General features: G+C 38.2%; 1 protein-coding gene across 1 annotated transcript in view; it reads left to right on the top strand.

The window, feature by feature from the left end:
• Positions 1–26,183, top strand: part of LOC139143731 (titin-like) — a 184,781-nt gene that overhangs the window by 26,781 nt on the left and 131,817 nt on the right. Inside the window, exons 10-45 of the mRNA XM_070714267.1 lie at positions 358–618; positions 1,091–1,354; positions 2,228–2,488; positions 3,970–4,230; positions 4,773–5,033; positions 5,420–5,680; positions 5,840–6,103; positions 6,579–6,848; positions 7,569–7,835; positions 8,299–8,595; positions 9,039–9,335; positions 9,615–9,917; positions 10,392–10,694; positions 11,066–11,368; positions 11,888–12,187; positions 12,537–12,839; positions 13,072–13,374; positions 13,957–14,256; positions 14,617–14,919; positions 15,032–15,334; positions 15,825–16,130; positions 16,355–16,657; positions 17,025–17,327; positions 17,921–18,223; positions 18,334–18,933; positions 19,108–19,410; positions 19,634–19,933; positions 20,154–20,456; positions 21,415–21,717; positions 22,171–22,473; positions 22,589–22,891; positions 23,211–23,513; positions 23,719–24,021; positions 24,217–24,522; positions 24,910–25,212; positions 25,639–25,935. Of these exons, the coding sequence (XP_070570368.1) occupies positions 358–618; positions 1,091–1,354; positions 2,228–2,488; positions 3,970–4,230; positions 4,773–5,033; positions 5,420–5,680; positions 5,840–6,103; positions 6,579–6,848; positions 7,569–7,835; positions 8,299–8,595; positions 9,039–9,335; positions 9,615–9,917; positions 10,392–10,694; positions 11,066–11,368; positions 11,888–12,187; positions 12,537–12,839; positions 13,072–13,374; positions 13,957–14,256; positions 14,617–14,919; positions 15,032–15,334; positions 15,825–16,130; positions 16,355–16,657; positions 17,025–17,327; positions 17,921–18,223; positions 18,334–18,933; positions 19,108–19,410; positions 19,634–19,933; positions 20,154–20,456; positions 21,415–21,717; positions 22,171–22,473; positions 22,589–22,891; positions 23,211–23,513; positions 23,719–24,021; positions 24,217–24,522; positions 24,910–25,212; positions 25,639–25,935 (10,827 nt within the window). The remainder of the gene's footprint in view (positions 1–357; positions 619–1,090; positions 1,355–2,227; positions 2,489–3,969; positions 4,231–4,772; positions 5,034–5,419; positions 5,681–5,839; positions 6,104–6,578; positions 6,849–7,568; positions 7,836–8,298; positions 8,596–9,038; positions 9,336–9,614; positions 9,918–10,391; positions 10,695–11,065; positions 11,369–11,887; positions 12,188–12,536; positions 12,840–13,071; positions 13,375–13,956; positions 14,257–14,616; positions 14,920–15,031; positions 15,335–15,824; positions 16,131–16,354; positions 16,658–17,024; positions 17,328–17,920; positions 18,224–18,333; positions 18,934–19,107; positions 19,411–19,633; positions 19,934–20,153; positions 20,457–21,414; positions 21,718–22,170; positions 22,474–22,588; positions 22,892–23,210; positions 23,514–23,718; positions 24,022–24,216; positions 24,523–24,909; positions 25,213–25,638; positions 25,936–26,183) is intronic.

Raw genomic sequence — 26,183 nt, 5'->3', positions numbered from 1 at the left:
GGTTGTGTTTGTATCTGGTGCTCTTTTCTTAAGCATATTGCAATCAGAAGGGCTACAAAAAGGTTGATCCTAACAAATCACAAATCACAAATCACAAGTTCTCAAACATTAATCTTCTCAAAAGATGATCCTGCTACTAGGATTCATCAATATAGCCAATTCTGTTGGCTAAAACTGTTTTTCTATCTGGTCTGTTTATACTTTCAAATTGATGTTGCATAAATTTTGACTGTAAGAGTGAGTGTGACAAACCACTTTCAAGGGATCATGCAAATGAAGACTGTAGGTTTAATCAAGAGAAACCTGATGAATCAAGAATAAATCCTGATAAGGTCAAATCATTGTACATTTCAATAGCAACAACATTCAGTCGCGAAATCAAAGATGTAGATGTGGCAGAATTTGAAACCACAAAGCTAGAATGTCAAGTAACCAATTCAAGAGCCACTGTGACATGGCTGAAGGATGGTAAACCCATCAAGGAGGGACCCAAGTACACCGTCACTGCAGACGGATGCACACGTACCCTGGTCGTACACGATGCCAGTGTAAATGATGACGCTGAATACACATGCATTGTGGGTGATCACAAATCAACAGCTGGTGTCTTTGTGGAAGGTTTGTTGGTTTGTCAGTTGCTATGGTAACTCGTATTCCTCAAATAACAGGTCTTTTTGCTTAAGTTTTGGTGGTTTGGTTCTGGTTTGGTTTTTTCCTCACAAATCTTCAAACACTACTTTTGTGTGTTATTTCTTAAAACGGAAGAATCTCACTTTTTGTCCTACTGTGTCTCAAATAAATTCTTTAATTGTTCTTTAGCTAAAATAATTTTAATAACCAATAGATAACATGCATTATTATAACAAATGAATTTTCCTGGGATCTTAATATTTTTAGTAACTGTTGATAGTGTTTTGACTAAAGTACATTACGTTCTTGCAGTGTGAACTTATTTTTGTATTGATCACGTGTGATGACACGCACGGTGTGAACCCTCTAACAAGCATTGTTGTTAGTTTGTTCCACATGGATCACTGACTTCAAGAATGCAAGAAGTTCACCTGAAATTTTCCTTTCCCTGCCCATCCAGCCACTAAATTCACTGTGCCTGTGACCTGCACGGATGCCGTTGAGTTTGAATCAGCGACCTTTGAATGCAAAGTGTCGCATGAGCAAGGTGATGTGACATGGTTGAGGAATGGCAAGCCGATCGAACCTAGCTTGAAATACCGAATTGACAGTGATGGTTGCACAAGACGACTCATTATCACTGAATTGAATTCTGATGATGATGATGCTGAATATACATGTGTCATGGGTGATGAAAAGACATCCACTAGCCTCACTGTGAAAGGTTTGTGAATTAATAGACACCAAGAAATGGGATACTAACATTTGAAGATCTGTGAAATCTTTCATCTGACTTAGTAACAATGATCTCTGTTGACAGAAGTGTTATCTTCTCAGTAATTCTGGTCTTTTAAAATCATTTTACTTTTCAAGAGATTTTTTTTGGTTGTTTGTTGGTGTTTTGGTTTTTGCTTGTGTGGGTTTTCTTGCTTCATGGTTTTTTGTACCTCTATATTTTCTTTTAGTTTTATAATTCTAACTTGATACCATGGATAAGTTTGATCACAATACCTTCAGTTAACTTGATTTTTCACTTCAACCACATCCATCAATCTCATCCAGAATTCATTGGATGGATGATAACATGTTGTTGTTCTCTTTTATTTCCCTAACCCCGGTTTTATCTCACTTGGTATCCTCTGACCATATACTTAGTCCATGCCTTCAACACTATTTGTCCCATGGGGATTATAACTTTCTGTCCTCAGCCTGACCCAGGTTTTATCACACCGGTGCCTTTCTGACAACCCTACTTATCCTCTGTCTTCTGACAACATTACTTCTCCTGTGTTTTCTCACAACACAGCTTTTTCTCTCTGGTTTAATTTGTCTCACCCAAAATCCTTTTGTACTTGGTGTTTTCTGACAAAGTACTTATTCAATATCTTCTGATCTTCTGACAACACTACTCATTCCGTGTGGATACTTACTGTCCTAAACCGGACCCTGGGTTTATCACACTGGTGCCTTCTGATAATCCTAATTATTCCGTGTCTTCCAACAACTCCACTTGTACCGTGTGGATACTTCTGCTAATCTCTAACCAACCAATCACTTCTGAAACACACCAACAAGATCTGTCGGCTTCCCCTCACAGGGACCAAGTTTACATCCAAACTGAAAGACGCTGATGCAACTGAATTTGAATCTGCCACCGTGGAATGTGAGATTTCCCATGAACTTGGCGAAGTCACATGGCTGAAGGACGGCAAACCTATTGAAGAAAGTCCCAAATACACCTTCACAATCACTGGAAAGAAACGCAGCCTCACAGTTCATGATGTGACTCTTGAAGATGACGCTGAATATACCTGTGTTATTGGTGATGAGAAGACAACAGCCGCTATCTTTGTTGAAGGTGTGCAAAGCAAAGTTGTTTGAAAATAAAATCCACCTTACCTTGTGCAGTTACGCTCATTACCCTGTGCATTATCTTACATCTCTTTCAAGGCATGATGCGAAAAAGTCAAATCCAATTATGAGTGTAAGCCAAGAAGGCACAATAATTGCTGTCCTCACAAAATGTTTCTGACAAATTAAAGTTGTTAAATAAGCTTGGTCTGAGATGTTCTGGAACAAACACTATAATTATTATACCTTCTTTCTCTAATTTTAACTTCAATTTGACAGCTATACTGTATGCTAACTGCACAAAATCAACTACAATTCTCCTTTTCATTTTATTTCTATTCAGTGCAATATTTCATTTTGCATGAAGGATTGTAACTTTATGTTCACTATCTTGATTACACTCTCCTATTTTTTCAACATTGCTTGAGTTCTCAAAAAATGCTATATCATGTAAAATAGCAAGATGCATGCTGCTGATTATGTTTCCTGAAAACACTGCAGAATATATTTTTATTTCTTTCTCTAAATATAATGGCATATTTTGTTAATTACAAAGCAAACAGACAATTCTGTTCCTTTACTGTTGCACTATGATTTTTCATTTTCTTCTTTTCAATAACAATGTTTCACAAATAATTTACTAACCATCTTTTGTTATCTTTATGTTTTATTTTCTATCTCTAATCCCGCACCTCTGTGCAACTCTGGCCACTCTCAGCAATCACTTTCATATCCGCCCTTGAAGACAAGGACACCACAGAGTATGAGTCAGTGACACTTGAATGTCAGGTGTCACATAGCCGGGCCCATGTTGTCTGGCTCGTAGATGGCAAAGAAATTGAAACCAGTGAAAAGTATGAGTACATTGACGACGACAAAACACGAAAGCTTGTTATTCACAATGTAAGCTTGGCTGATGAAGCCGAGTACACCTGCGTCTTTGGAAAGGAACAAAGTCGGGCATCCGTTTTTGTGGAAAGTGAGTTTTTATTACAGCAACAAGGCCATGTTCGGTTTCTCTTTATGGTTCTTTATATTATGTAATGCTTTATATTCTGTCATATAAATCTATTGGAGAGATCAGTTAGATTTATGATGGAAAATGGACAGCTGTGAGCATTTTAAATGTCCTGCAAATTTAAAGCAGACATAATGGCAAAGAGTGAATATCCAGGAACAAAAAACAAATTACCGCTCTCTCTAATTTCCATATTGGAGAGTTCCATTTTTGGATCACACTTTGAATTTTTCTTGATGTGTATTTGCATTAAGAAAATGTTTGACAGATAATAGTTGTATTTTTAAGAGGTTGTATGAATAAATGTACTTTTTGGGGTTGGCAACCCAAGGTGTCAGATACATTGCGTATTGAGTGGGAAAATATTAAAAAGGTAATTTTTATGCATTCAAGAGTACATGTATTTGGAAAATCCTATAAAGCAATTATTTGTACAATGTATCACTTACCGTTGATGTTCTCTTATACAGCTACTAAATTCACTGTAAAACTCAAAGATGTGGACGCAACTGAATTTGAAACAGCCACCTTGGAATGTGAGATTTCTCATGAGAATGGTCAAGTCACATGGTTGAAGGATGGCAAACCTATCGAAGAAGGCCCCAAGTACACTTTTGTTGTCGATGGCAACAAACGTAAACTTGTGATCAACGATGTCAATGTCGATGATGATGCAGAATACACATGTGTGATGGGTGATGAGAAAACAACGGCTTCAGTCTTTGTTGAAGGTAATGATCAAAAGTACAAGCTGTAGCTGGCATTCAAAATTGTAAACTGTTTTCTTTACTCTCCATCTGAGAAATATATTCTGATAGTTGGCAGTTTTAGTTATGTTGGAAATGACAAAATGGAGAATGTTTCAGACTGCCATCTCTGTTTTTTTATATTTTATGTGAATGGCTTTGTAATGATATGAAGTGTAAAGCCATTGTGGTTATAATGTTGATCATAAAGTGATTTTCATAGTAACATTTTCTCTGGTTTTTTAAGCATTTTGTGACCTTCTCGAAATAATAGGAATACAGACCAAAAGAAAAGACAAACCATAAGACACAGAATGTGCTCCTTGCTCATATTTTTATATGAACTTGATACTTACATAAAAAGCAACTCTCGGGATTTATACAAGTCATTTAGCAACCTCTCCCACCATACTGTAATTAATAATTAATTAATTAATAATTATTGTTAGGTTCATAAAATACTAATGATTTTTTGATCATCTTGTGTCATGACATTTTCTTTCAATTTCATGTCTACTTGCTTTCAGTGACTAATTTCACCGTTGAATTGAAAGATGTGGATGCTGTTGAGTATGAACCAGCAACTCTTGAATGTGAAGTGTCTCACAGTCAGGCCACGGTAACCTGGCTGAAAGATGGCAAACCAATCGAAGAGGGACCCAAATACACCTTTGTTGTGGATGGTAACAAACGTGCCCTGGTTGTCAAGGATACCAGACCTGATGATGATGCAGAGTATACCTGTGTCATTGGTGATGAAAAAACTACTGCCAGCATCTTTGTTCAATGTGAGTTTCTCTTTGAAGCAAGTCTGTTAGTTTTGCGATTGGATTTATAATGAGTGTTAATACCTATCAACAATTACCCTCATGCCAAAATATCGCCATTGACTAACTTACAACACACAGATGATAGTATATTAATTAGCTATTTTGTCTACATTTGGAGTATTGCTAAGGAGTATTCAGTGTTTAAGATATGTTTATTCATAATAACAAGCGTGATAGAATTCACATTAAAACTTTTTTGTTCATACAGTTCAGTATTCACAAAGATGACAATATATATTTTAAAGTACCTTCAAAAATTAAGACAAAATTTATTGCTTAAAACTAGCTGTTTATTGATTCTTATTGAATGGGGTAAGCAAGATTTCCATATCTTCTCTCCGTAGCAACCAAATTCATCAAGGAGCTCACCGATGTTGATGTAGTTGAAAGACAAACAGCAACTGTAGAAGTGGAAGTATCCCATCCAAATGCTGAAGTGACTTGGCTGAAAGACGGAAAGGAAATTGAACCCAACATCCGCTTTGAAACCAAAGCTGATGGCAAGCTAAGATCACTTCTGATTCATGCGGTAACTCCAGATGATGAAGGTGATTACACATGTGTCCTCGGCAAAGAGAAGACAACTGGCGGACTCTTTGTTGAACGTAAGTTAACAATAAATTATAAGTTCCAAGCGAAACGTTTAGTGGTTAAGTGTCAGTTATGATTCAAAAACTCAATTTCTGATTTTCCTATCTACACTTGTGAAATTAAAATCTGAATGACTGAAATCAAACATATTTGATTCTGATTGCTTTTTGCAGCACCTCCTGTTGAGTTTGTAGTCCCAGTGAAACCAGTTGAAGTCATTGAAAGACAGACTGCCACCTTTGAATGTGAGATTTCAGAAGATGCTGATGTAACCTGGATGAAGGATGATGAAGAGATCAAACCAAGTGACAAGTATGAGTATGTCTCTGAAGGCAAAATCCGAAAACTTAAAATCCATGATGTCAACTTTGACAATGAAGCAGACTACACCTGTGTTACTAAGGACCATAAATCTTCAGCTGAATTGATTGTTCAAGGTTCGTTTCCTCCAGTTGCGTTTTTTGCATGTCTTTCTGTACAAATAATGAGTTTGACATGCCAACATATGTTTTGCACCATTGGTAAGGCCCAAAGTGTTGATATCAAATGGTAAAAGTTTCCATTTTTGCAACTTTTTTCGTAAATGTACCGATATTGGGGACTTTTTAGAATACCATCTGGTGTTTTGACAAGTTGTATGCATATTATCACTAACATTTGGTTCAAACAAAAGACCTATATGATAACGTATTACGCAAATTATTCGATTTGTAAATTTGACTTCTGATAGCTCTTTCATTTTGTCGAAGGTGATTGCGATATTGAAATAAAATATCAATAAGATTGACGACCTTCAAATCCTGAGTCAAGGTACCTAGCATAAATGTGACGCTTTGTATTTTACAAGTGTCTGTCACAATCTACCAGACAAAACATTTCACATTACAATTTTTTTTGCGTTTGTCAAAACAGAAGCAGCACCAGAGTTCACAGAACCATTGAAAGATGTGACAACAATGGAAGAAGAAGAGTCTGCAACCTTTGAGTGCACTTTGGACAAGGTCACGCTCAATGTCAAATGGTTGAAAAATGGTGAAGAAATCACAGATGGAGACAAGTACAAGATTGAACATGACGGCTTGAACCATACATTGACTGTCAAGTACATTGAACTTGAAGACGATGCCAAGTACACCTGTGTTGTTGGTGAATACACTAGCACTGCCAACCTCATTGTCAATGGTAAGTCCAGCATGTAGATCTGAATCTTCAAACTCTGATACAGTTACATTGTACAGATACTAAGTTTGTTGAAGCCATAAGCAAACTAACATCTATTTAAAGGTATACTGTCACCTGTTCCAATTTTGCCACAGTTACCATGGAAAGAGAAAATCTAACCAATCACAGATTTTAAGTGGGTGGCCGCTTTTTAAAAACAGCGCCCTCACATGGGCATTACAGGTGACTGTATACCTTTAATGAAAAAAAAGCGTTCTGTTTGATAGGTATATTGAATTATATTAAGCAGTTGAAGATCAATCATTGCTGTTTGGTGCAGGAGAAATGTCTGTTAGGCAGAGAATAGATATACAGACTGTACTGCCAGAGGGTTTGTTGATATCAGGAAGTGACAAAACCTTGACTTTCTCCAGTCTTGTGTATCACTTTGTCTTTTAGGATTAAAGGATCACTGTATAGGAGGATTAAATTCTTTATGAAATTCATGTGAAAGTAAAATTTCTTTATTCTCACCTTAAAGACAATGCAGTTTAATCAATAGAAGCATATATGGTAAACAAATGAAAACAAATAATAGAGGTTTTAATACATTATACCTGAGTTTAAAATTCACTCCTGCAAGAATTCCATCAAAATGTTTCAACAGATTCACTGCTCAAGATTAATAACAGCTAATCTGTAACAAGATGTCACAATGTACGTATGTTGTTTCTTGTTCAGAAAAACCTGTTGAGATCCTTGAAGGACTGAAGGAAGTAGTTGCCAGTCCAGACGACACTGTCACCTTCACCTGTGTTATCAATAAAGAAAGAGTTGAAGTGAAATGGATGAAGAACAATGAAGTCATCAAACCTAGTGACAAATATGAAATCATCAAAGATGGAAAGACTCATAAATTGATCGTCAAGGGAGTTGTCTTTGAAGATGATGCAGAGTACTCCTTTGTTGTCGCTAATGAAGTCAGTCGTGCTGATCTCATCGTGGAAGGTAATAACAACAAACTGGATTATAATGATGTATCTTTAAAGTACACAATTTCTATACTCTTGGAATTACTTAATTTGTCTTTGTTTCTGTAATTATCAATTGATAGAGTACTTTTTATTGTCTTGGCTTTTTAAATAATATGTAACAAATATTTAATTTTCATGAAGCCCCAATAGTTCAGTGTGTTGGGACAGGCAAGTAGTCAAAAACTGATCATGCATTTATCATGCAGTAAAACTAAAATTTGTACATTGAATGAGGATGACCATAAGTAATATTTTCTCATATCATATGTATGTTTGTAAAATATTAAGTTGTCCAACTTTGCTTGAACTCAAATATGTCTATCTATGTAAGGTTTACTGTAATAAGAGGAACAGCATTAAGAGTGACAGTATGACAAGATAATTCAATATTGTTTTAAGACTTTATTTAATCATACATGTCAACAAATATTTTACAGATGAACCCAAGATCACAATTGAACCTAAGTACACAGAGATCACAGTCAAGGCTGACACCAAAATCACTGTGGAAGCCACTTTCACTGGCGCACCAGCTCCTGATGCTGAATGGGTCAAAGATGAAAACAAACTTGACGAGACAGACGATCGCATCAAAGTCGACACTACCAAGGCAACCAGAGGAAAGACCGTCCTCACCATCAACAAATGCAAGAGAAGTGATAAGGCTACTTACACCTTGACTGTCTCTAATGACTTGGGAAGTGATTCTGTCAACGTCATCATCACAGTACTTGGTAAGTTTTCTCATACTTCAAGATGGAGAGTGTGGCATTACAATCTGATGCTGATTACAATCTGATCTGATGCTGTCAAATGACACAGAATTCCTTGTTAGTTAGAGCAAGCAAAATGTACGCATATTTGTGCGATACATGTATATCTTAGCATTGTTCATTTGATATTACTACCCAATAGTCTGTAATAATCTGAACTGTATTAATTAATTCAACTGGACAGTATCTTTCCATTTACAACAAACTCATTGCTAGTTTACCATAGTATACTCAATCTCACCAGGATTACACAGCATTGCAAAATCACCAGATGAGAACCCATTATTGCCTAGCTTCAAGCACGCATTCCTGTGACCATTTTGGTGACCAACAATGCCAAAAGATGAAATTAAAGCTTGCTGTATTCAGTATATAATTTTATACATTTTTAAATGTATTTTCAGACAAACCAAGTCAACCTACCAACTTACAACTGAAGGAGATCACACCTGATTCAGTTACACTGACCTGGGAGCCTCCAGAAGATGATGGTGGCAGCCCAGTCACTGAGTATGTCATTGAAAAACGAGACATGAAGAGACCATCCTACACACAGGCTGGAACAACAACAGATCTCACATTCAAAGTAGGAAAACTGATTGAGGGTAATGAATATCTATTCCGTGTCAGTGCTGTCAATAAGTATGGAACTGGCAAACCAGCAGAGACCTCATCTCCAGTGGTTGCTAAGCATCAATTTGGTAAGTTTTGAACTAGGGTTTCCAGTTTTGCTTATACACATAATTATAAAGTGATTTACATATTTATTTTTTTTCTCATTGATTCAAACCCTACCACAATCTTTTCTTCCATTTCATAATTGTTTTTTATTTATGACTTCTATCTGATATGAACAATTATTGATTTTAGGCACCACATTTTAGGATGAATAATAAGCACTCTGCATCTTCCTGTCTTTAGTCAAATTGTCACTGTTACATGTCAATTTCATAACTATCATTTATCTGTAATATTTACAGATGTGCCAATGCCACCAGGCAAACCTGAAGTGTCTGAAGTTGACCGCACACAGATGACCGTTACATGGACACCACCAGAGTTTGATGGTGGCAGTCCAGTGACTGGATACTTTGTTGAGAGATGTGACGTCGCCAGAGACAGATGGATGAGAATCAACAAAGAAGCAACGACAGAACTTTCTCTGACTGTCACGGACTTGATCGAAGGCAACACATATGTGTTCAGAGTGTTTGCTGAGAATGCAGCGGGACCAAGCAAACCCAGTCCATCATCTGAACCACAGACAGCTAAACCACCATACAGTAAGTGATCAAGTGTCAATCATCACTCCGGTGTAATTTCACCAAATACTTCTTAATGACAGCTATAGTCACTGTAAGTGATTTATGGTAATCAGAAATATATTTTTGTAGACACACTGGTATGTTATTATAGCATATTGGCAGTATAGTCCCATACTGTATCATTTGTATATTATTATACTGTAGTAGTATATTATCATTAACACATTAACCCTTTGCACCCAAATCCCCTGGTACCCTATGACATCATGCGGACATTTTGTCCGAGCCGGGTTCAAAGGGTTAAGAAACCTGACTGTAAATATACAGTACATGTGTCGTGTGATGTCACACAGGAGTGGGAATCACTGAATGCTGTATCTGTAATACAAAATATCACAATGTACATGTACATGCTCATACAATTCCACCAGAGCAACTTGTCAGAAACATTATCGAACAATGCTAATCCAGAGATATAAATTGCCATTACAGATGTTCCTGAAGCACCTGGTAAACCAGAGACAGAGAACATCGACCACACCAAAATGCAAGTGACATGGACTCCACCAGAGAATGATGGTGGATCTCCCATCACTGGTTACATCATTGAAAGATGTGATGTCAGCAGAGGAAGATGGGTCAAAACCAACAAAGAGACTGTCACTGAAACAACATTCACTGTGAAAGATCTTGTTGAGGGTAACACATACCAGTTCAGAGTCAGCGCAGAAAATGCTGCTGGACAGGGTCCTGCCAGTGAACCATCTGAACCAAGAATTGCCAAACCACCATATGGTATGTCATTCTTTGATTGTTGTGTGAATATTGTAAAGGATTTTCAATGTTGGTTATCGTGTATCACCAGAATATGACTGCATTATGATTTGTACGGTTACAATGAAGTTTAAACTAGGCTAAATGATGTCTTGTCTTTACCCCAAAACACAAAGTATATTGAAATCAAAGGCTACAGTCATACATCTAATGCACTCTTAAAAATTAAAACCTAAAATTTGAAATATTAGAAGAAAAAAGCATCAAACATTTCTTGTCTACTTCCTAAAGTTTGCTAATCAAATTCCACATATCTTTTAAAATTATTCACTTGGTAAAATCACATTTGAAATAGCATATACTGAAAATGTCTTTTCATTACACAATATCAGATCCTCCAGGTGCTCCAGGCAAGCCAACTGTAAGTGACATTGATGCTACTGAAATGACAGTGACATGGACAACACCAGAATCTGATGGTGGCTCTCCAATCACCGGTTACATCATTGAAAAGCAGGATAACTTCAGCACAAGATGGACTCGAGTGACAAAGGAGGTTGTCACAGAAACCACCTTCAAGGTTACCAGTTTGGTTGAAGGAAATGAATATCAGTTCAGAGTCAGTGCTGAGAACAAAGCTGGAGTTGGTCCAGCCAGTGAACCATCAGATTTACACAAGGCTAAACCACCATATGGTAAGTTTCAGCAAATAGAAATATGATGTATGATTCACATGTCTACTAAATCATAGGATGTGGCAAGGTCATGTGTGGTTTTCAAATGTTGTCAAAGTTCATAAGTTTGTAAGTGCCATTAGAAAGCAGATAGGGTGCAGTATGTGCAAGAAATCTTTCAGTATAAGAAATGGTTTGACAAAAGAATGTCAAATTACATTTACATAAGGCTGAGCAAAAACGCACAAACATGACAAACGGGAGAGTACAGATGTCCATTATCAGAAAGTATGTCCTGCTTACATGACTGAAATTGGTCCCAGAGTTTCATATCTCATTGCAAGTCATTATTTGCCATTGTATAATTAATTGTTTTACCATTGATCTGTACAGTCACATGTCATGATAAATATTAACCTACAAGGGCAAAAATATGTTTTTCTCAATAAATTCAAGAAGAACCTTCCTTGAAATTCTTACTTTTTAAAATATTAATAATTAACTATGTTTCCTTTTGTTCTTGTCTCTTCCACTTGACAGATGTACCTGGACCACCTGGTACTCCAGAAGTTTCAGACATCACTGAATCATCCATGCATCTTACCTGGACACCACCTGAAGATGATGGCGGTGCCAAGGTCACTGAGTACATGGTTGAATTCAATGAAACATCAAGCAAGAAATGGAAGGTTGTTGCTGAAGGTGTCACTGATCTGACATACACTGTCAAGAAATTGGTTGAAGGTTCAACGTATCAGTTCAGAGTGACTGCCAAGAACAAGGCTGGATACGGAGCTCCAAGTGAACCATCAGAGCCTAAAGTTGCCAAACCACCGTATGGTAAGTACCTTGTGCATGGTGTTAACTCATCAACTCACTGCACTTGTGGTCATAGAAATAACCAATTCCATCAAAGTCTTGCAGAAAGATACAGCTGTTGCCAAATCATTGTCTGGTTTCCATGACTTAGTTTTTAATTTGATGTTATCTAATAATAGCCCTTTAATTTTATTGAACGGTTTTAGTTCTCCTCCTTTGAAAAGAGGCTTTCAGTCTGAATCGTAGTAAACCAGCCGGTGATAATTAACAGCTGTTGTTGTTGATGTCAATAGCAGACAGTCATTGGCTTGTGTCACCAGGGTGAGTCTTGAAATCACAGTCACTTGCATCCTGCACTTTGATTTGTCAGATCCACCAAGTGCACCTGGCAAACCAGACATCACTGCTGTAGACAGCACAGAGATCACTATCACCTGGGCACTGCCTGACAGCGATGGCGGTTCATCAATCACTGGTTATGTCATTGAGCGCTGTGATATGAGTAGAAAGAGATGGGTGCGTTGTAACAAGGAGTTGGTCACTGAACTCACCTTCACAGTCACTGAGCTTATTGAAGGCAGTGAATATCAATTCAGAGTGGCTGCTGAAAACAAAGCTGGTCTTGGACCAATGAGTGCACCATCAGACACCACAAAAGCCAAGCCACCATATGGTTAGTATATGTTCATTGCATATGACATACACATTCAACTAACATGTTTTCTTGCTGTGTGTATATTCATCCATATTCTGAACTTTTCTTTCCTGATTTTTGACATTCTATTTGAATATGACAAGAACATTTTGGAATGGTGATTCTATGCCATTCTCCCCCATGTTTAATGTCATGAAATTCATTTTTCCTATTTAATCCAATGACTTATCATATATACCCACCTCACCAGATGTACCTGATGCACCTGGTAAACCTGAGGTAACAGGAACCATGCCAACAAAGATAACCATAAAATGGACACCACCTGCATCTGACGGTGGTTCTCCAATCACCAATTATGTCATTGAGAAACGTGACACAGCCAGAGACAGATGGTCCAAGGCAACCAAGGAGCCAGTCTCGGAGACAACTTTCACTGTAATTGATCTCATTGAGGGCAATGAGTATGAATTCAGAGTCAGTGCCGAAAACAAGGCTGGTGTTGGTCCACCTAGCCAGCCATCTGATAGAGCCGTTGCCAAGCTACCATTTGGTGAGTTATGGAGTCAAATCTTAGCATGGCAGCTTCAATCCGAAATGCTGGCTACATCACTTCCTATTCTACATAGTGCATATGCATGGCAATATGATCTGCTGAGTTGCTATACATTGCATCGCAAGTGTAGACACTTGAGTTCTTCACAATTTCTAATAGCTCCACTCCTATGAAACTTACTTTCCTCCCTCAAAAGCTAGCAATAGTTTGCATGGCTTATTGCTATTCCTTTGATATATATATGGCTTCGCCCAAAATGTCACTGACTGTACAGCTTGGAATTGTGACATGTAACATGTGCCAATCTGAAACCATAAGACTTTATGTGAGGATGAGCATATATACCCGGTAATTATGTGTGACCAAAGTGTACATTACCATGATACACAAGGAAAATCTTGATTTCCTCGACTCGTACAGTATAACAGATTCTCTTGCATGCATTGATACACTGACAAGTCATTCTACATTATGCATGAATGCCGTGGCGATGCTTTGTGCAATGCTTGAGTTAACATCCGTGGCAATATATTCCTGATGTCACTGAAGTGAAGTGACTGTTGATTACTCTCCATAAAGATCCCCCTGGTGCTCCTGACAAACCTGAAGTCACCAATGTTGATGCCACTGAGATGACCATTGAATGGCAACCACCAGCAAATGATGGAGGCAGTGAAGTCACAGGCTATTTCATTGAAAAACTCAAAGAAGGTGGTCGCTGGACCAAGGTCAATAAGGAAAAGGTCACTGAGCTAACCTATACTATCACTGATCTAGCTGAAGGTTCTAAGTATCAATTCCGTGTCTCTGCGGAGAATGCTGCAGGTGTTGGTCAACCAAGTGAACCATCAGATCCTAGACTTGCCAAACCACCTTATGGTAAGTGCTCTTTGCACAGACCAATGGCAATCCATTCCTATGCCATTCATACTTTTTACTTCTGTCCCTATCTGTCTGTTGCAGCTGCCACTTCCTCCCCTGTAGAAATACACATCATAAGTGCCTGAAACTGAAGGAGTATTAGAGAACAATCTGTAAATGTTTCCTGGCCCTGATGTGCAAAGGAAACCATCTTTGTTTCTGTGCATCCTATCAAAGGCACATAACTACATAGTCTACGCATGTGGAACCTTTCTTTGCATCGTACTCACGGGATATATCTAGCTCCATTGCTTGGAACTCTTGCTTGTTTGCTTGATCTACATCATATCTTCCCTTCTCTTCACTTTCTCAACTCAGACAAACCCTCTGCTCCTGGCAAACCAGACATCTCAGATGTTGACAGCACTCAAATGACTCTGACTTGGACACCACCAAAGTCTGATGGAGGTGCTGAAATCACAAATTACGTCATTGAAAAGAAAGAAAGCTCTGCTACAAGATGGACCAGAGCTGTCAAAGACACAATCACAAAAACCACTCACACCCTCACTGATCTGAAAACAGGTTTAGAATATTTGTTCCGTGTGTCTGCTGAGAACAAGGCTGGTGTTGGTCCACCAAGTGAACCATCAGAACCAAGAGTGGCTAAGCCACCCTATGGTAAGTTTGAAGGACTGACCTTTATTGTCAGTATCACATTTCATTCTACTTCTGATCTTCTCTCTGCTTGCTTCCATTTTGTCTCTAAACAAAAACTCACCTTTCTTCTAAGATGTACCATCTGCACCTGGTAAGCCGAAAGTCACATCTGCAGACAGTACAGAGATGACGATCACATGGACTGTGCCAGACAGTGACGGAGGCAGTGAAATCCTGGGCTATGTGATTGAGAAGTGTGACACAAGCCGTGACAGATGGACAAGAGTAAACAGACAACTTGTGAAGGAGCTGACACTCACTGTCACTGACTTACTGGAAGGAAATGAATACATTTTCAAAGTTGCTGCTGAGAACAAAGCTGGCACTGGCAAATACAGTGAACCATCTGAGCCAAGAGTTGCTAAACCACCGTATGGTAAGAGCCACCGGAAGTCTATGCATGGCATGAAGAAAAAACATCAGAAATGTGTGGAAGGGCAAGATGTCTGTAGTCTATTTTGGAATTTACAACTACACAACTGATGTTGTAGATATACTTCACTGCAATATATGTAGAATCACTTAAATGTGAAAATCTGAGTACTGTTGTTTCTCATGGTGAAATCCTGACATCCTAATTGATAGATTATAGTATATCAGTGACAATATAGCCATATTGGAGTTTCTGCTGCTCTTGTCCGCATGTGCTGCAAAAACAAAATCCAATCTTGCTAAATGTATTTCTGCTTCAAAACTGTTTCACTTTTCTGGTTTTAGAAGCACTTTGAAAATTGTACACATGCATATTTTACTTGCACAAACTCAATTGTCTAGTCACACAATATGAGTGAATCCATTCTGATAATTTTTGGTATGTTGGAAACCTTACGTTAAAAGTGCATGATGTTATCATGTATTTCAAACAGACGTACCTGAAGCTCCTGGTAAACCTGATGTTGAAAACCTGGAGAAAACTACAATGAAATTGACATGGGCAGCACCAGAGAAAGATGGAGGTAGTCCAATCTTCAACTATGTCATCGAGAGGAAAGAGAGGACATCAACAAGATGGGTGAAAGTCAACAAGGATACCAGAGTTTCTGAAACTGAATATACAGTCTTTGATCTCATTGAAGGCAATGAATATGAATTCCGTGTCAGTGCTGAAAACAAAGCTGGTGTTGGTCCTGCTAGCCCTCCATCAAATCCAAGAGTGGCTAAACCACCATATGGTACGTCAATAGAGTGTTATCAATGTGTTTATCATACAATTAGGAGTACACATCTAAACTGTACATGAGATCATTTGATGCACTTAATTTATTTGTTTACTTTCTATCAATAAAAGTTGGCTTTCTGTCCTGAGAAACATCTGACAAACTTTATTTTTGAAAGCTTGTGATCATATATTTCATAAGTTCTCATTGTCATTAATAACACCAATGTATTTGCACAGATGTTCCAGGACCACCTGGTCAGCCCATTGTCAGCGATGTGGACAGGACTGTGATGACGCTAACATGGACAGTGCCAGACTCTGATGGTGGATCTCCTATCATTGGATATTACATTGAAAGAAAAGAGAAATTCAGCAGCCGTTGGATGAAAGTGAATGACTCTCCAATACCTGAACTGACATACAAAGTGACTGGTCTGACTGAGGGCAATGAGTACCAATTCCGTGTTGCTGCAAACAACAAAGCTGGAACTGGCCCACCAAGCGATCCGTGTGTTCCAACGCTGGCTAAACCACCATATGGTGAGTTATCCACTTTAGTTTCGTGGAACATTTAAAGTATAATTTCACTAACAAGACAACATATTCATTATAAATCTTTTTGGTTATTTTCTGCTTCTGTCAATGGAGATAAATGTACAAGTTCAATCAAGTTTATGTAAAATAACATTTGTACACTTAACTAATTTGTGCAAAACTGAAGCATTTTACACTTTCTGAACTTAAAATTCAAGTTCTATTGTAACAAAAATTTGCTTTTGTATACATCCAGGCCTTTTGCATGTGTATGTATTCTTTTGTGTACTAGAAATCATATCAAGTTACAATTGATGGTTTCAAAACAACTTCAACTTTGCAATACTTTATAAAAATTACCTATGTCTTTCAGATGTACCTGATGCCCCAAGTCGCCCGGAGATCAGTGATGTCACAGCAACCACAATGCATCTGACTTGGTCACCACCTGAAAATGACGGTGGGTCACCAATCACAGGGTACCACATTGAACGACGTGATGTCACCAGAGACAGATGGACTAAAGTCAACAAAGACGCAATCACAGAGACAAGCTTCACTGTCAATAATCTCACTGAAGGAAACACATATGCATTCAGAGTGAGTGCTGAGAATGATGCTGGTGTTGGTAAACCAAGTGAACCATCAGAACAAAAGAAGGCTAAACCACCATATGGTAAGAAACTTGTGTTTAATTCCTGCTTGCCTGCTGTACACTTACCTCACTGTGTGTCAGCTTACCAGGCAATTATGAAAGGCAGTAATGTATATGGGTTTGACAGCATTAATCAAATGTTTGTCTAATATTCAGAGTTTGATGTGTCTTGTTCTGTCTGGTTGAGACAGGCACGTGTCACTGTTCTTTATGATATTGATGGTTATCATAACACAGACTTAATAAGGCCAGTTGAATAGCATGCAGCAATGTTTTATTTACTTTATGAGTTTGATGAAGGTGTGAGTGAGTGTGTGGCTACTGATTTGGTGAGATAGAGCATTTTATGCAACTTGAGTATTAACAGCCACATCTAGTGGGTGTTTGCACACCTATGTAATTAGCAGCAAAGTTGATGTAGTAGTTAGAAGTGCAACTGACTACATATAAGTGTGTCCAGCATTGAAAAGAAGACATAATCTTTGATAATGCTTAGCATGTCTTCACCACTGAAAACAGTGTGCTGCAGTTTGTGCATGCATTTAAGGTAAGTAAGTAATCCAAGCAGTAGAAAGCAAGATGGTGACACCTTCCAACTGCCAATATTGCAACAGATATACCAGAGCCACCTGGCAAACCTGTGGTATCAAATGTAACGGCCACCTCCATGACTTTGACCTGGACGGCACCTGCATCAGATGGTGGCAGCGCCATCACAAATTACATCATTGAAAGCAAGGACAGCTTTGGTACCAGATGGAGCAGAGTCACCAAGGAGAAGATTACAGAGCTGACGTACACAGTCACAGGTCTTTTAGAAGGCACTGAATATCAATTCCAAATCAGAGCTGAAAACAAAGCTGGTCCGTCTGAACCAAGCAAACCATCTGATCCAGTTGTTGCTAAACCTCCATATGGTAAGTCGATCAGCACAATATGCATTGCTTTGTGTTGATTTCTTCATTTATTTCTTAGTAATTCTGTTTGTTGAAATTTCATAATTCTATTGTTCTGTAATAATTTACAGTTGTACCTGGAGCTCCAGGTAAACCAGCAGTCTCTGACATTACTGCAGTGAGCATGACACTGACTTGGACACCTCCAGAAAAAGATGGCGGCTCTCCTGTGACAAATTACAAGATTGAGAAGAGAGAAAGACGTGGAAGTTGGACACTAGTAACAGATTCAGCCACAGAAACAATGTTTGGTCTCACAAAGCTGATCGAAGCATCAACTTATGAGTTCCGTGTCACCGCTGAAAACAAAGCTGGCCTCGGTAAACCCAGTCAACCATCTGACCCAAAAGAAGCAAGGGATCCAATTGAGCCTCCAAGTCAACCTGGAAAACCAGAAGCAGCCAATGTCAGTAGAACTGAGATGTCAGTCAAATGGATTGCACCTGAAGTTGATGGTGGCTCACCTATCACTGGTTACATCATTGAACGCAAGGACGTCACTAGAGACAGATGGGTTAGATGCAACAAGGAACTTATTGTGGACACAGTTTCAACTGTTTCAGAACTGACTGAAGGCAACACTTATCAATTCAGAATCACAGCTGTCAATAAAGCTGGCCAAAGTCCACCTAGTGAACCATCAGAACCCAAGGTTGCCAAACTTCCCTATGGTAAGTCAGACTCTCTTCTTTTGATCTGTGCTTCATGATTTGCAAATTGTACACCATATGAAGGGGTTATGAAAGTACCAAAATCACACTGAAGATGTAATGCTATATGATTTGTATGATCAAACTTTTGCTGTTTATAATGTACTTAATGTGAATTATCATATGTATAAACAGATGTACCAGAAGCACCTGGAAAACCAGAAACTTCTGATGTTGATGCTACAAAGATGACAGTAACATGGACTGAACCTGAAAATGATGGAGGTTCACCAGTGACTTCCTACATCATAGAAAAGAGAGATTCATACAGTGTGAAATGGACAAGAGCGACCCGTGAGAAAGTCACAGATTTGAAATTCACGTTGACTGATTTGGTTGAAGGTAAAGAGTACCAGTTCAGAGTTGCCGCAGAGAACAAGGCTGGTGTTGGAGAATTCAGTGAACCATCTGATCCAAGAGTTGCCAAACCACCTTATGGTAAGCATTCTTTTCCCACTTTTCAGAAAAGGCATTCTTTTTCACTACAATGTAGTTCAGTCACTGATCAGTGAAATTCAAAAATTATAAATCAACACACTCTTATTATTGTTATTGTATACTTGCTAATGTATTTGCAAAGTTTCAACAAAGGTCTCAGAGGAAATATTTCAATAATTTTAACCAAGCTTTCATGTTATCTCTTTCTCCATTTCCATCAAAGACGTCCCAGGAGCACCAGGTATGCCATCTATTACATCAACTGATAGTACATGGATGATGCTGACATGGTCTCCGCCTGAAGATGATGGTGGTGCTGAGATTACCAACTATGTCATCGAGAAGAAAGAAGGGTATGCCACAACATGGAAGAAAATAACCAAGAAAGTGCCAGACACTACCTTCAAGGTCACTGACCTTATCGAGGGCACTGAGTACCAATTCAGAGTGTCTGCTGAGAACAAGGCTGGTGTTGGTCCACCAAGTGAACCATCTGAACCAAGAGTTGCCAAACCACCCTATGGTAAGGAAATTCTGTCAATCCCTGAATATTCTCTGTGGATTTCTACATTTTCTGTCGCATTCCAATCAATATTAGGTGACAGAAACAATTTGCTGCAATAATTAATTGAGAAAACAATGTATTTTCTGATAATGTGAAAACATGTTGTGAAAAGATATAATCTAATATGTAGCCAAAATCAGAATAACAGTGTTATCTTCTGTGAAATATTGAATTACAGATATTCCAGGTCCACCTGGCAAACCTGATGTGACAGAAACGGACAAGACATATATGACTATCACATGGACACCACCAACAGAGGATGGTGGAAGTGCGATCACTGGCTACATGGTTGAAAAATGTGATACAAGCAGAGATAGATGGACCAAGGCCAACAGAACTACCATCACTGAAACTACTTTCAAAGTCACTGATCTCATTGAAGGTCAAACCTACATTTTTAGAGTCAGTGCAGAGAACAAAGCAGGATTTGGCAAACCAAGTGAACCATCAGATCCAAGAGTTGCCAAACCACCATATGGTAAGATGGGCTACCTGCAGAAATACTGGTCACTGCATGTAATGCACGGTTTTGAATAAAGTTCTACTCATACAAAACAAAGTGTTACTATTAACATGAAGTTGTCCAAAAGTATTGCTTTCAGAGTAGTTTCAATAAAGTCAGATGTATATCTGAAGTAACCGTGGGTTGTTGGTGTGATGCAATTCTGACCAAAAGGCGCTATTAGCAATGTGCAGTTGCTCAGAAGTTTATATTTGATTGGTAGAGTGTCATTATTTACAGCAACTTAAGGAGTCAGAAACTACAGGTGTACTCTACCTGATTGGCTGTTTGGAAATAATGCAATAAAAACAATGATTTCCAGCCAACCAATCGGCTAAAGAACTTCTGAGACTCTGCACACTAGCCAAAAGACTATGATTGTTTAAATATGGGATCCATGAAATCCATGCTAAAATGAAGTCCATTATTATCACAGTCTTCTCTAACTAGAGCGTGATTACTTATGAATGCTGCTATTAATTTTTACTTGAGAAAAGAATTCTCATAATTCTTAGATTTGGAACAATGATACAGAAAATGCAACTTTGCAAAGATATGTTTTTTCTATGCAAATACTAGAATACCTATTAACAGAATTTTATATGTATGTTTTGATAAAAATTTCTGTTGAGTGATGTTTTGTTTGTATATGCTATCTGGGTGATGTCTGTGTAGTGGTACTACCACAGTAGATGATAGTTTCTGGATGTCTGTGCAAGTACATACAGTATTATAGGTGTCAATTGATATCTGTAATTTGACAATAGTGATGTCAATGTGTTTCTGTGGTGTACGTGGATGGTTTTGATGTATGTTAAATAACATTGCTGCTGCTTAGTTTGTGCAGACAAACACTAAACATATTTCAAAGTATGTGTTCACTTCTGGCCTTCTTGTGTTCAATGATAACCATGCAATTCATGTCATACAACAGATGTGCCTGATGCTCCAGACAGACCAACTGTCAGCAATGTTGACAGTACAGCAATGACCGTGTCATGGACACCACCAGATAATGATGGTGGCAGCCCTGTCATTGGATATGTCATAGAAAAGAAAGATGTGACAAGCACCAGATGGGTTAGAGCAAATAAAGATTTGGTGTTTGAGACTACATTCAGAGTAACTGGTCTCATTGAAGGCAATGACTATGTATTCAGAGTCAGTGCTGAAAACAAAGCAGGTCTCGGTAAACCTAGCGAACCTTCTAAACCACAGAAAGCCAAACCACCATATGGTAAGCAGAGGTTCTCCATTGTGATCTTGCATGATGGTGGCACTCTAACTTTGTCAGCATGGTTTGGTCCAAAGACTTCTCTAAGTTACTGTGAATCTTATTCAAATTACAAATGAAAGCAAATTACCAATGTAAACAAGTGATGGATTATTCACATGTGAACATGACAGGAAAACGTTTATTTCTCACAAACCTCATTGCAATGTGCATTTATTTCATAGCTAACTGTCCAACTTTTGACAGAAACTTAAATGATGAAAATAAATTTTTATGGTGTATTCATTTTTTGGAGCATTGTCAGTTTAATCTTGTCTGAAACTGTAAATGTAGATAGTGTATAAAGAACTTTATTCTGTATCTCTCAATGTTACTTTAAATTTTGAATGTATCATGCCAGGGTTTCAACCCTATATCATAGCCATTAATCAAGAGTACATCTCTATGTTTTCTCAGATGTACCTGAGGCTCCTGGTAAACCCACAGTGACTCAGATCAGTGGAACCAAAATGCAACTGAACTGGACTCCACCAGACTGGGACGGAGATTCAGAAATCTTCAACTATGTCATTGAAAAGAAGGAATTAACTTCCACTCGATGGATCAAAGCAACCAGAGATCAAGTACCTGATTTGACGATAGTTGTCAATGGTCTCAACGAAGGTGCTGACTATGAGTTCAGAGTGGCTGCTGAGAACAAAGCTGGTGTTGGCAACTTCAGTGAACCATCAGAACCAATGAGAGCCAAGCCTCCATATGGTATGTAACCTGCACATTATTACCTTGATAATATTGTACTGTGTAGTTCTTTTCATCAATTTTCAAAAAAGAGAGTAGATACTGAAATTATATTGGATTTTTGTGATTTTTCCAGATGTCCCTGGAGCTCCAAGCACACCAGAGATATCTAAGGTAGACAGTACGGAGATGACTTTGACATGGACACCACCAGAATCTGACGGTGGTTCACCAATAACTGGCTATGTGATTGAAAGAAGCGATACAACCAGAAAGCGATGGCTGAGAGTCAACAAAGATATAGTGGCAGAGACAACACTGCGTGTGACAGAACTGACTGAAGGAACTGAATATCTCTTCAGAGTTTCTGCAGAAAACGCAGCTGGTCTTGGCCCAGCAAGTCCATCAACACAACCTAGGAAAGCCAAGCCACCTTATGGTATGTAATCTTGTTTTATGTGTACAGAACACTGTACAATTCCCATAAAGAAATTTATTCGTAGAGATATGACTGTCATTTGTTAGATGGGCTTTCTTGTGAGAAAATCTGCAATGCATACATGTAAAATACAGTAATTTTAATGCAAAACCTACCTGATGCAAATGCTGAAACTACTATCTTAAATTTTTTTACAGTTGAATGTTTGTATAATCCTATTATTTTCAATGTCAAAATTAATTTAACTTTTAAAGGAAATGATAATTAAAAGTCAGTTTAGAAAGCTCAAACTTAAGAGTGATTTCTTGTTCATTCACAGATGAGCCTGGTGCACCTGGTAAACCTAAGGTGACAGATACCACCAAGATATCAATCACCATCACCTGGACACCACCTGAGGACGATGGTGGATCACCAATCACAGGGTACTACATTGAGAAATGTGAAGTCAAACGTGACAGATGGGTCAAAGTGAACAGAACAGCTGTATCAACATTGACCTACACAATACCAGAGCTCATTGAGGGATCAGCATACATCTTCCGTGTCTCTGCTGAGAACAAAGCTGGTGTTGGTGTTCCCAGTGAACCATCTGATTCAGCCATTGCTAAATTACCATATGGTTAGTCATAAATTATCTTTTTTTCATTCAGTTTGTGCCGTATTGGTTCATAATTGTTTTTGCTATTTCATAAAATAAGGCAAACTTTGAAAACGTATGCAAATTGAATTTCTTGATGTCAAAAGATCTTGTTTCCCAGACTTTTATTGGCGGTATTTGAAAAGCATCGAATATTTGAATTCATTCTGACTTTCCTATTTCGTAGATGTGCCAAGTGCACCTGGTAAACCAGATGTTACCAAGATTGACTCTACAGAGATGACACTGAAATGGTCTCCACCAGAGGATGACGGAGGCAGTCCAATCATCGGATATGTCATTGAGAAGAAGGAAAGATTTAGCAGTAGATGGACCAGAGTCAAGGAGACTTTAGTCACTGAGACAAGTTACACTGTTATTGACTTGAAACAGGGATCTGAGTATCAGTTCAGAGTTGCTGCTGAGAACAAGGCTGGTGTTGGCAAACCAAGTGAACCATCTGAACCAAAGGTTGCTAAACCACCATATGGTAAGATATGTTGATATTCATCTTACTATTGTAGCACAGAGTTGTTCACAGAAAATCTGTGGACCAATATTTCTGTACTGTTCCAGGGCCAAACTTGACATTTTTACAAAGTCACCAACCAATGTGTTATTAAACTATCAATGTTGATGTGTGCTGTTCAGCAAAATGAAAAAATATAAATTTTTTTATCAACAGATGTGCCTGGTGCACCTGGTAAACCTAAGGTCTCTGATGTAGACTCTAATAAGATGAAGCTGACATGGTCACCACCAGAGGATGACGGTGGATCCAAGATCATTGGATACATCGTGGAGAAATGTGACGTGAACATCAGAAGATGGAGCAAGGCTCACAAGGAAGAACTTGTCACTGATACTTCAGTCACAATCTATGAATTGGTTGAAGGCACTGAATACATCTTCAGAGTGTCTGCTGAAAATGCAGCTGGTGTTGGTAAACCAAGTGAGCCATCAGATGCAACCAAAGCCAGACCTCCATACAGTAAGTATGGGGGTATATTTCAATTTCACTGGAAACGTTCATAAGAAATTAAATAGTTGCCGATATGAACACTGTTAAACCAATCAACCAGTGAATGTAAAGTGTAAAATTAATATTGTTTTGAACTTGTCAGATGATCCATGAACAAAGGATATTTCGACTCAAAAATTTCAATATGAGAATTGAATGAACAAAAATTTTCTGCCATAACTGGTCAGTACCACTGAAGCAATGGTGTTCCTGTCTGAATGTGAGATCATAGACTTTCTATTCTGATCATAGTCATAGTTGTGAAAAGAATGTCTGAGATGAGTGTTTCAATTATATCATTGTAATTAAAGTGCATTGTATCATGTATTTTAATAATTCATTTTCATATCATCACAGATGTTCCTGGTGCACCTGGTAAACCTGAGGTAATAGACACAACCCTTACATCAGTGACTCTCCAATGGACTGCTCCAGAAGATGATGGAGGTGCCCCTCTGGAAGGCTACATCATCGAGAAGTGTGATGTTGGCAGAGACAGATGGAGCAAAGTCAACAAGGAAACATGTCTAGAACTGACATACACTGTGACAGACTTGTTTGAAGGAAACGAATATCTCTTCCGCATCTGTGCAGAGAACAAAGCCGGTGTTGGCAAACCCAGTGAGCCCACAGCACCAACCAAGGCCAAGTTGCCATATGGTAAGTCATTTCATAGCTTTCTCCCTTATAATACTTGGCTTGAACTTTTGCATTTTGAGAGAATCGCTCACACATTTCAAAAACCAAAACATCATGTATTAATGTACCTTGAAGTTATATTTCTGTATATATCTTCTCACTTTTTCTTAATCTAAAATAGATATAAAGTTTGTAATGAGAAAAGCAGATTTTCATGGATGAAGAATACATTCATAACAGCAAAAGGCTGCATCAGTGGCTCGCTTTATCATTGAATCAAAGAAACAAATGTGAAATTCATTATGATGATTGTTCCGTACAGTGTTAATTATATTACTGACGGATATTAAAATTTAGATAGTTTATTTCAGTTATATATTGTCACTGGGTCAGAAGATAACATTTTAAATAAATAAAAACAGTAGCTAATGACAAAACTCTCTTCAGACCCACCAGATGCACCAAGCAAACCTGTCATCTCCAATTTGACTGCATCATCTCTAACACTTACATGGACCCCACCAGAAAATGATGGTGGCAGTGACGTCACACGCTATGTCATTGAAAAGAAGGAGAAGTTCAGCACAAGATGGGTGGCCATTGGAAGAGTACCTGAAGAAACATTTGATGTCGAAGATCTAATTGAAGGCAATGAATATGAATTCAGAGTGGCTGCTGAGAACAAGGCTGGTGTTGGAAAGCCAAGTGAACCTACAGCTCCAGTTGTTGCCAAACCACCATATGGTAAGATTTTGGTATCTTCAAACATGCCTTATACTACAGTGTTAAAATGTCGCCACCTCCATATTCTCTCATCCAAAAAGCAATTTAATTTTGTAGCAGGATGGGAAAATTAATATTGATTGCATCCTGAACATGCTAGATGGAACAACATGATCTATTAAGAACTGTGTATGATACATTTTAATAATGTTATGTCAAATCTAATATGGTGATTTCAATTGGGTTCGAACTCACAACATATGGTATCC

Source organism: Ptychodera flava, chromosome 11, assembly GCF_041260155.1.
Source record: "Ptychodera flava strain L36383 chromosome 11, AS_Pfla_20210202, whole genome shotgun sequence".
NCBI lineage: Eukaryota > Metazoa > Hemichordata > Enteropneusta > Ptychoderidae > Ptychodera > Ptychodera flava.
The sequence above is the reverse complement of the archived record's forward strand: the minus strand, read 5'-3'. Positions and strand labels throughout refer to the sequence as shown.